Source organism: Colobus angolensis, unplaced genomic scaffold, assembly GCF_000951035.1.
Source record: "Colobus angolensis palliatus isolate OR3802 unplaced genomic scaffold, Cang.pa_1.0 Scaffold144, whole genome shotgun sequence".
Lineage (NCBI taxonomy): Eukaryota > Metazoa > Chordata > Mammalia > Primates > Cercopithecidae > Colobus > Colobus angolensis.
Genome location: NW_012114533.1, coordinates 978,928 through 988,905, shown reverse-complemented (window position 1 = coordinate 988,905; position 9,978 = coordinate 978,928). Strand labels below are relative to the sequence as shown.

At 50.0% G+C, this 9,978-nt stretch overlaps 2 protein-coding genes across 6 annotated transcripts in view; both read left to right on the top strand.

Moving 5' to 3' along the window:
- The window catches only part of PPRC1 (peroxisome proliferator-activated receptor gamma, coactivator-related 1), a 17,979-nt gene extending 13,356 nt beyond the window's left edge, over positions 1 to 4,623 (top strand). The window contains exons 9-14 of one of the 3 annotated variants that reach the window (XM_011935487.1): positions 950 to 1,673; positions 2,666 to 2,815; positions 2,929 to 2,989; positions 3,112 to 3,233; positions 3,470 to 3,621; positions 4,217 to 4,623. In XM_011935487.1, the coding sequence (XP_011790877.1) occupies positions 950 to 1,673; positions 2,666 to 2,815; positions 2,929 to 2,989; positions 3,112 to 3,233; positions 3,470 to 3,621; positions 4,217 to 4,320 (1,313 nt within the window). In that variant the 3' untranslated portion in view covers positions 4,321 to 4,623. Of the gene's footprint in view, positions 1 to 949; positions 1,674 to 2,665; positions 2,816 to 2,922; positions 2,990 to 3,111; positions 3,234 to 3,469; positions 3,622 to 4,216 lie in introns of all 3 variants that reach the window. The other 2 variants (XM_011935486.1, XM_011935488.1) reach the window with 2 other exon arrangements.
- A 2,507-nt stretch (positions 4,624 to 7,130) lies between these two features.
- Positions 7,131 to 9,978, top strand: part of NOLC1 (nucleolar and coiled-body phosphoprotein 1) — a 12,209-nt gene continuing 9,361 nt past the window's right edge. For 2 of the 3 annotated variants that reach the window (XM_011935485.1, XM_011935483.1), the window contains exon 1: positions 7,131 to 7,484. In XM_011935485.1, the coding sequence (XP_011790875.1) occupies positions 7,260 to 7,484 (225 nt within the window). In that variant the 5' untranslated portion in view covers positions 7,131 to 7,259. The remainder of the gene's footprint in view (positions 7,485 to 9,978) is intronic. The other variant, XM_011935484.1, reaches the window with a different exon arrangement.

The following is a 9,978-nucleotide window of genomic DNA, read 5'->3' as shown; positions in this document are numbered from 1 at the left end:
GGGTGTGGTGGCGGGTGGCTGTAGTCCCAGCTACTTGGGAGGCTGAGGCAGGAGAATGGCATGAACCCAGGAGGCGGAGCTTGCAGTGAGCCAAGATTGCGCCACTGCACTCCAGCCTGGGTGACAGCGAGACTCCGTCCCACCAAAAAAGAAAAAAAAAAACCCTGTGGATTACAGTGAGATGTGAAGAGGGACAGTTAGGGTAGGGTTATATAGAAACTAATACCCTAAGCTGAAGCTTGAGAAACTATCAATCAGGTGGTAGATTTATGGGAGAGGACATTCTAGGAAGACGGAGCAGCTTGAATGAACTGAAGAAACAAAACCAGCCAGGTATGTTTTGGGGAATTGTGAGTGGCTTGGTTTAGCTGGAGTGTAGTAGCTGATCAGGGCACTGGGCAGAGGTAAAGCAAGAGATAAAATGGGAGTGGTAAATAGAAGGTCAGATTATAGGGACCTCAAGTGCCATATTAAGCTCTTTGGACTTTATCCTATGCATTGAAGAAACTTTAGCAGATTGGTTTTTGGGTGCTCCATCTAGCAGGAATATAGAAGACAGGTGGATGACTCTGAAACTGGAAGTGGGGAGACCATCAGAATATGACTACATGAGTAGGCAAGATGCAGCCTAGAAGTCAGGCAGTACTGGGTGGAGGGGGCAGATCTGAGAATGGAGAGCTAGACTCTAGGACCTGCCCGCCAGCTAGGTTTGGGTAGTGAGAGGATGAGGGCTTCAGGAAGACCCTAGCTGGCTGGATTTCTCTTGCTGGTCCCCAAGTTGGGGAACATGGGGAAGGAACAGTTGAAGCAGTGGGAGAAGTTGGGCTGCTTACCTTGCTTGGTGTACTTTGTGAGATCAGGTGGGGGTCTCTGGAGGCTATATACACAGTATTTGGAAGCGTAGAATCGGATCTCACCCTGCTATCTCCATCCTCCCTCCCCACCACAGGGCTGACCCCTCCAGCTACCCCTCCCCACCAGTTATGGAAGCCCCTGGCTGCTGTCTCACTGCTGGCCAAAGCCAAATCTCCTAAGTCCACCGCCCAGGAGGGAACCCTGAAGCCTGAAGGAGTTACGGAGGCCAAACATCCAGCTGCAGTTCGCCTCCAAGAAGGGGTCCATGGCCCTAGTCGAGTCCATGTGGGCTCTGGGGACCATGACTATTGTGTCCGGAGCAGGACTCCCCCAAAAAAGATGCCTGCCCTAGTCATTCCAGAGGTGGGCTCCCGATGGAATGTCAAGCGCCATCAGGACATCACCATCAAACCTGTCTTGTCCTTGGGCCCAGCTGCCCCTCCGCCCCCATGCATAGCTGCCTCCCGGGAGCCACTTGATCACAGGACTAGCAGTGAGCAGGCAGATCCCTCAGCGCCCTGCCTTGCCCCATCCAGCTTGCTGTCCCCTGAGGCCTCACCCTGCCGGAATGACATGAACACTAGGACTCCCCTTGAACCCTCAGCCAAGCAGCGGTCAATGCGCTGTTACCGAAAAGCCTGCAGGTCAGCCAGCCCTTCAAGCCAGGGCTGGCAGGGCCGCCGAGGCCGCAACAGTCGTTCTGTCAGCTCTGGGTCCAACCGGACCAGCGAAGCATCTTCCTCCTCATCCTCATCGTCGTCTTCCTCATCCCGATCTCGGTCCAGGTCCCTCTCCCCCCCACACAAGAGGTGGCGAAGGTGAGCTTTGATGGCCCTGTAGGTTCTCTCCATTTAGGAAGTTGACGTACTTCTGTGGTTTACTTTGAAAGCTTTTACACATTGACTTTGGTACTTTCAGGCGCTAAGGCTTCTATTTCTGTCTTTGGCTTTTGTGTTTTCCCTTTTCCTGGATTGTTGAAGGAGGCAAGCTGTGAGACGATTGCTTCTGTCCCCTGTTGGAGTTTGGAGTATCAGTGAGGTCTCCTGCTTCCTTGAGACCTGCCGTGGGGAGACTTTTAGGGTTTGAGTTTGACCATGTTGATTTTTTTCACATACTGTATCAGCCTTCATTTTTGGTATTCTGGGTGCTATGTGAGGTAGTGGGTTACCTGTTAATAGAAAATAGTTCTTCCCTTAATCATCTGCTGAGGAAGGTGTCTGGGGCAGTTCCTTTGGATGTCGCTATGGCCTCATCTATTTCCTGGCAGTATCTTTTTTTCTCAGTAACCAAGTTTTCCCACTTAATGAATAATTCTTGGGTTTTGGAGATGATATATATCTTCAGAACTGGCCCATACTACAAGTCTAGCAGTTACCTCTCTCTTTACCATGGTCACAGTATTTCCTTGAGACCTGGTAGGGGAGCAATAGTAAACCAAAAGACCCAGGATTGGCCCCAGCACCACAGATAGCTGGGTGTGAGACCTAGGGCTCAGCCCTCTCCCTGAGTCTCCATTTATTGTTCTTCCTCTTTCTGATTTGTTAAGTATTTTTCAATTTTTAATTGCACAATTGAAAATAAATGTGATCTCTTCCAAAACACTCCACAACATTCCACGTACACCTAAAGTTCCACGAAGGGCTTCAGTTTGTTCATCTGTGAAGGAAAATTGTTCTTCTAGACCTCTTCTACTCTGCTTTGTCTTTGGTCCTGAGCTTCCTGAAAGAAAGATAGGACTGGGGCCTGGGTGAGATAAGCAGAGTATACTTGAACCACTCCCAGCATTCCTGCATGCCCTCTTTTTCTTCAGGTCCAGCTGTAGTTCCTCTGGACGTTCTCGAAGATGCTCTTCCTCTTCTTCATCATCATCTTCCTCTTCGTCTTCCTCATCCTCATCATCCAGTTCCCGAAGCCGCTCACGCTCCCCATCCCCCCGCCGGAGAAGTGACAGGAGGCGGCGGTGAGCACGTGTTTAGGGAGCACCATGCACCTGGGATGCAGGTGCCTAAGAGTTCTGAGTCTTGAATTGTCTTATGTTGGGGGGCTGACAACACCTTCTCTTGTCAGGTACAGCTCTTATCGTTCACATGACCATTACCAAAGGCAAAGAGTGCTGCAAAAGGAGCGTGCAATAGTGAGTAGAGGAACAGGTCATGGGAGGAGGGGGCTTACCTGCTGAACCTTGAGCTCAGAGAGCTGCCTGCAGCTGTAGCCCTGGCTCATGGTGTGCTGATTTTTTTTCATTTCCAAACAAAGGAAGAAAGAAGGGTGGTCTTCATTGGAAAGATACCTGGCCGCATGACTCGATCAGAGCTGAAACAGAGGTTCTCTGTTTTTGGAGAGATTGAGGAGTGCACCATCCACTTCCGTGTCCAAGGGTGAGCTTGAGCCCCAAGGTCAGGATGTTTTTTCTATCCCATTCATCTACCTTGATGTTTCTTTGTCTTGCCTCCTTGCTCTGGTGTGCTGAGCAATATGGGGCACCTTCATTTCTGCAGTCAGAGGGTTGGCCACTGGGAATGAGAAGAACCACCTCTGTACCCTGGGGTGCTGTGTCTCCTCCATGGCATGGGCCCATATAGTCACTCCAGCCCCTGCCTTACCCTCCTACCAGGGACAATTACGGCTTCGTCACTTATCGCTATGCTGAGGAGGCATTTGCAGCCATCGAGAGTGGCCACAAGCTGCGGCAGGCAGATGAGCAGCCCTTTGATCTCTGTTTTGGGGGCCGAAGGCAGTTCTGCAAGAGGAGTTATTCTGATCTTGGTGAGTGGAGGGAGGGCCTAAAGCTTTGGAATACTTCATCCCCTCCCCAGAAGGGTTCCTAACCCTTTGTGAGTGGGGCTAGGCAGACTTATCTTAGTTTGACATACAAAGAACCCAAGGGGGCTGGGTGCAGTGGCTCACGCCTGTAATCCTAGCACTTTGGGAGGCCAAGGTGGGCAGATCACGAGGTCAGGAGTTCAAGACCAGCCTGGCCAACATGATGAAGCCCCGTCTCTACCAAAAATAGAAAAAATTAGCTGGAGGTGGTGGCACGTACCTGTAATCCCAGCTACTCGGGAGGCTGAGGCAGGAGAATTGCTTGAACCTGCGAGGCAGAGATTGCAGTGAGCCGAGATCACAACACTGCACTCCAGCCTGGGCAACAGAGCGAGACTCTGTCTGAAAAAACAAAAAAAGACCCAAGGGGTGAAAAAACAAAAAAAGACCCAAATGGGGACTGGGGACTCTCCTATCTCTGACTTAAAGTTAGAGCAGTTTTCACTCCATCCGTTTTTGGGATGGGAAATAGCCATTTGCAGACCCTGTGGTTGGGAAGTGTGGTCAGAGACCTTGAAGTTTGTCTTTACCTTTATAGACTCCAACCGGGAAGACTTTGACCCTGCACCTGTAAAGAGCAAATTTGATTCTCTTGACTTTGACACATTGTTGAAACAGGCCCAGAAGAACCTCAGGAGGTAACCTTGGGCCCTTCCCTGCTACCCTTTTTCTCCTTTGGAGGTGCCCAACCTCCTCCACCCCTTCCCCTGCTCTAGGGGAGAGAGCTGCTAGTGAGATGACTGTTTTATAAAGAAATGGAAAAAAGTGAAATAAAAAATGTGTTGAATCAGATTTTTTAAAAAGGGTGTTTGTTTTTTTATAACAGGTATTGAAACAAGTTAACTTGCATTCCTATGTAAGATAGGTGGGCCTGAGGGGATCCCCAGTGTTTGGAATATAAGTCACTATGCAGACTAATAAACATCAACTAGAGAGAACTCCCAACTGCTGTTGTGCTTCTTTGTATGGTGCTAATGCCAAATGTATTCACTTTTCCTATCTGAACATGGTCCAGGGACATGCCTCTCCCTGGTCAGGTGCAAAAATCCCACTGGATTTGAAACTTGGTTCCTCAGATGTATTGTCTGAAATGAGTCATTTAGGACAGTACTTCTCAACTTTAAAGGGAATTTGAATCATCTAGTGATCTTTCTAGAATGCAGATTCTGACAATGGGATGATGACACCGTCCAGGAAGGGTTTTTGATAACAAGGACCTAGAGAAGCTCACACTTGTTCCAAAGAAAGGTTTTCTAAACTGGGACTGGTGTATACATTCATCATGTCAGTTATGTTCATCATTTTATAATAGTTTGAGCACACTGCATGGCACAACAGGTGCTCAAATGTTTTAAATGCATGTCGGGCGCGGTGGCTCACGCCTGTAATCCCAGCACTTTGGGAGGCAGAGGCGGGTGAATCACGAGGTCAGGAGATCAAGACCATCCTGGCCAACATGGTGAAACCCTGTCTCTACTGAAAGTACAAAAAATTGGCCAGGTATGGTGGCGGGTGCCTGTAGTCCTAGCTACTCAGGAGGCTGAGGCAAAAGAATGGCATGAACCCAGGAGGCGGAGCTTGCAGTGAGCCCAGACTGTGCCACTGCACTCCAGCCTGGGTGACAGAGCGAGACTCTGTCTCAAAAAAAAAGAAATAATAATGCATGCATGTGGGTAGAATAGGAAGCATGGGGAAGAGGGAACTGTGGAGTTTTTTGGTTTTTTGCCTTTTTTTGTTTTTGAAATGGAGTCTTGTTCTGTCTCCCAGGCTGGTGTGCAGTGGCACAATTTTGGCTCACTGCAACCTCTGCCTTGTGGGTTCAAATGATTATCCTGCCTCAGCTTCCTGAGTAGCTGGGATTACAGGCACCTGTCACCATGCCTGGCTAATTTTTTGTATTTTTAGTAGAGAAAGGGTTTCACCATGTTGGCCAGAGCTGTTCTTGAACTCCTGACCTCAGGTGATCCACCCACCTTGGCCTCCCAAAGTGCTGAGATTACAGGCGTGAACCACCGTGCCTGGCTTTGTTTTTGATTTTTGAAATAGGATCTCACTCTGTGACCCAGGCTGGATTGCAGTGGCAGGATCATGGCTCATTGCAGCTGTGACCTCCCTGGCTCAGTTGATCCTCCCGCCTCAGCCTCCCAAGTAGGTGAGACACAGGTGCATACCACTACACTTGGCTAATCTTTAAAATTTGTAAGGGGGGGGGGTTTCACTATGTTGTCCAGGCTGACCTCTTAACTCCTGGGCTCAAGGGATCCTCCCATCTCGGCCTTCCAAAGTGTTGAGATAACAGGTGTGAGCCACTGTGGCCAGTTTTATACAGGAGAGGGGAGTGTCTGGAGAAAGGCAAAGGAGAGGTGTGTTCCATGAGAATCCTTATCCTTCTTGAGCGGCATTAGTGGGAGGTAGCCAAGGGGTAGTGGGTAGGATTGAAGCGATTGCTAACTGCTAATATGATCTGAAATGTGGCAGAACTTGGAATTAACTTGGTAGATGTGAGCATTGATATTGGAGTTACTCATGACAAAGGGAGAGTGTGAACTCTGACCCCGGAGAAAGAAGGGTTATTTTCTTTCTTTTTTTTTTTTTTTTTTTTTGAGACAGAGTCTCGCTCTGTCGTCCAGGCTGGAGTGCAGTGGCCGGATCTCGGCTCACTGCAAGCTCCGCCTCCCGGGTTCACGCCATTCTCCTGTCTCAGCCTCCCGAGTAGCTGGGACTACAGGCGCCCGCCACCTCGCCCGGCTAGTTTTTCATATTTTTTAGTAGAGATGGGGTTTCACCGTGTTAGCCGGGATGGTTTCGATCTCCTGACCTCGTGATCCGCCCTTCTCGGGGCCTCCCAAAGTGCTGGGATTACAGGCTTGAGCCACTGCGCCCGGCCAGAAGGGTTATTTTCAACAATCTCTTCAGCTTGAAGAGATTGTTGGTGTGTGTGATTCAGGTTTGGTGCATGACATCTTTCCTCTTCATGGAGCTGACCTAAGGCGGAATATAAAGGGAATGGGAGGGGCGGCTTGGAAATCAACACTTGTCACCCTCACGACCGATAACTTGAAGGATCCTCTGAACAACACCTCCCACCCTCACGACGGATAACTTGAAGGAGCCTCTGCAGCAGAGGCAGGAGTCTGGAGGCTGGGATGGTATCAGAAAGGGCCTCCCTGGGTGTTGGAGGCAATGAAGATGAAGGGCAAGAATACATTGGCCGCGCCAGTGCGCCAGTGGGGGCGGTTGGGAGATCTTGTAGACCAAGTCTAGAACGGGGAAGGACTGTTCGAGCCCGCTCGTCCACTCATTACTCTGGAATCCGAATCCCAGCAGGGGCGCGGGAAACCGCTGCTCTGAGAAAAGGTACCTCCCCTAGAAAGACAGCGCGGGAAGTCCGGAGTTTCCCGCCACGCCGAGGGCGTGACCCTTGACGTCAGAGCTCCTCCTCCACAAACTGGCGGCCAGTGGGCTCCGCCCTTGACCAAGATGGCGATACGCGTGGGACCGGAAAGAGTTTATAGATTTCCCGTCTACACTGCCTCTGAAGTGGAGGTGGGACTGTCCTGTGGAGCCCCGCCCTTTCCGCTATGCGTCCGCGCGGCGCAATGATGTACACGGGCCCGCCCACTTTCCCTGTTGGGTTCCTGAGTCGTGCTGTGTCGACGACGGTGGTGACGCGTATTGCCGGGAGGATGGCGGACGCCGGCTTGCGCCGCGTGGTTCCCAGCGACCTGTATCCCCTCGTGCTCGGCTTCCTGCGTGATAACCAACTCTCGGAGGTGGCCAATAAGTTCGCCAAAGCGACAGGAGCTGTGAGTTCCGGGCTTGGGGTGGGGACCGGGCTGAGATGACCACAAAGCTTCAGGCCCTGACGTGCTTAGGTTTCCAGGTGGGGAAGTCTGTGGGGTCCGCCAATCTAGTGTCTGCAAGGCCTTTACGCCGACCCCTGGGCAGTGCCCAGAGAAAGCCTGCGGCCTCGGTCGCTCCTCTTCCCCCAGTTCTGACTAGATATCGCTGAGTCTTGTTGCTTTTTTTCTTGTGGAGCGGTGCAGCGGCGCCAGCGTGGGAGCCTCGTGGCCCGAAGTCACATGGCTGGCAGAGTGCAGCGGGGAGCTAGAGCCTTGTCCCACTGAGGACGTTGGTTCTTCGGCATCTGGTTCTTCTGGGGTGCTTTTCGTTGGGTGAGGCAAACCGCGATTTGACCTTACCCTCAGTCACATTTACTGGGCTTCAAAAGCAAGTGAAATTGCTTTAGAATGAAGGCCGGGATTTTCGTCAGTAAAGAAGAAAATGAATGAAAGTAGAAGCAGAGTTTTGAGTTACACCGATGAGAATTGAGCATCATAAACAGCCCTACCAAGCAGGCATAGTAGTGGGCCTGGAGCTTTGGCTAATGGAATCAAACAAACCTAGGTTTGGGACCAGGCTCTGTCACTTTTTAGATACGTGACCCAGGCAGTTTATTTAATCTCTCTGAGTCTTTCTACAGGGATGTCATCATCCACTTTATAGGATTTTTGTGAATTTCAGTAAGATGATGTGTAAGAGTAGCAATCTCAGTGCTGGTGCAGAGGAATCTTGTAGAAGTTAAAGCTGTACCATAATTATGGCAATTTAGGATGCTCCAAACACATGTGAGAGTAAGAGAACCAGGAATGTGAAAGGTTTGTAATCTTTCACATCAACAGACGTCCCTGCATGGGAAGCGACCTTGAGGGAGGAGAGGGAGGAGGTCTTCTGCGGGGATGATAGCATGACTAGAAAGGATGGCTTGCACTTTTAAGCAGAATCAGGCTGCAAAAAGCAAAGAATCAGATCAGCTTCAGAACTTCCTTAAGCTGGGACATGCTGCCACGTGATCTAACTGCTTTCTTAATGAAACTGTTTAGAGTTGACTGTTAAGGAGACTGCAGAGAGTACTTTCACAGTGGACTGAATGGAATTGGACATTTCAGAATTAGGATTCATTTTTTTTTTTGAGACGGAGTCTCTGTTGCCCAGTCTGGAGTGCAGTTGCCCAAGCTGGAGTGCAATGGTGCGATCTCGGCTCGTTGTAACCTCCGCCTCCCAAATTCAAGTGATTCTCCTGCCTCAGCCTCCCGAGTAGCTGGGATTACAGGCACGCACTGCCACGCCCGGCTAATTTTTGTATTTTTAGTAGAGACAGGGTTTCACCATGTTGACCAGGCTGGCCTTGAACTCCTGACCTCAAGAAATCCACCTGCCTCGGCCTCCCAAAGTGCTGGGATTACAGGCGTGAGACACCGTGCCTGGCCTCAGAATTAGGATTCTGAAATGGTTTTATGTGAGAAAAGCTAATCTTTGTGAAGAGTTTACTAAGGGTCAGGAGCTAAGCCCTTTACATGCATTTAATTTTTTTTTTTTTTTTTTTGAGGCGGAGTCTGGCTCTGTTGCCAGGCTGGAGTGCAGTGGCATGATCTCAGCTCGCTGCAACCTCTGCTGAAGTGATTCTCCTGCCTCAGCTTCCCAAGTAGCTGGGCCTACAGGTGTGCCCCACCAAGCCCAGCTAATTTTTTTTTAAAATTTTTAATAGAGACGGGGTTTCACCGTGTTGGCCAGGCTGCTTTTGAACTCCTGACCTCAAGAAATCCACCACCTGGGCCTCCCAAAGTGCTGGGATTACAGGTGTGAGCCACTGCACCAGGCCAACATGCATTATGTCTTATCCTCCCAATAACTTAATGAGATGTGTAGTATTATCTCCATTTTATAGAGAATAAAATAATCTCAGGGAAACTAAGTAATTTGTCCAAAGGTGAGTTCCCATGTGTCCTGACTCTGGTCCTTTACTCTTTTTTGTACCCCAGAGTCTCACTCTGTTGCCCAGGCGGCAGTGCAGTGGTGCAATCTTGGCTCACCGCAACCTTCGCCTCTCAGGTTCAAGCGATTCTTATGCCTCAGCCTCCCGAATAGCTGGGATTACAGGCGCCCACCACCATGCCCAGCTAATGTTTGTATCTTTAGTAGAGATGGGGTTTCATCATACTGGCCAGGCTGGTCTCAAATTCCTGATCAGATGATCTGCCCATCTTGGCCTCCCAAAGTGTTGGGATTACAGGCGTGAGCCACTGTGCCTGGCCTGATCCTGTACTCTTATGTGTATTGTTTTGTGTGTGTTTGTTTCTTTTAGAGGGTCTCACTCTGTTGCCCAGGCTGGAGTACAGTAATGCAATCATAGTTCACTGTAGCCTTGAACTCCTGGGCTCAGGCAACCCTCCTGCCTCAGTCACTGGAGTAGCTAGGACTACAGACATGTGCCACCACACCTGGCTAATTTTTTTTTTT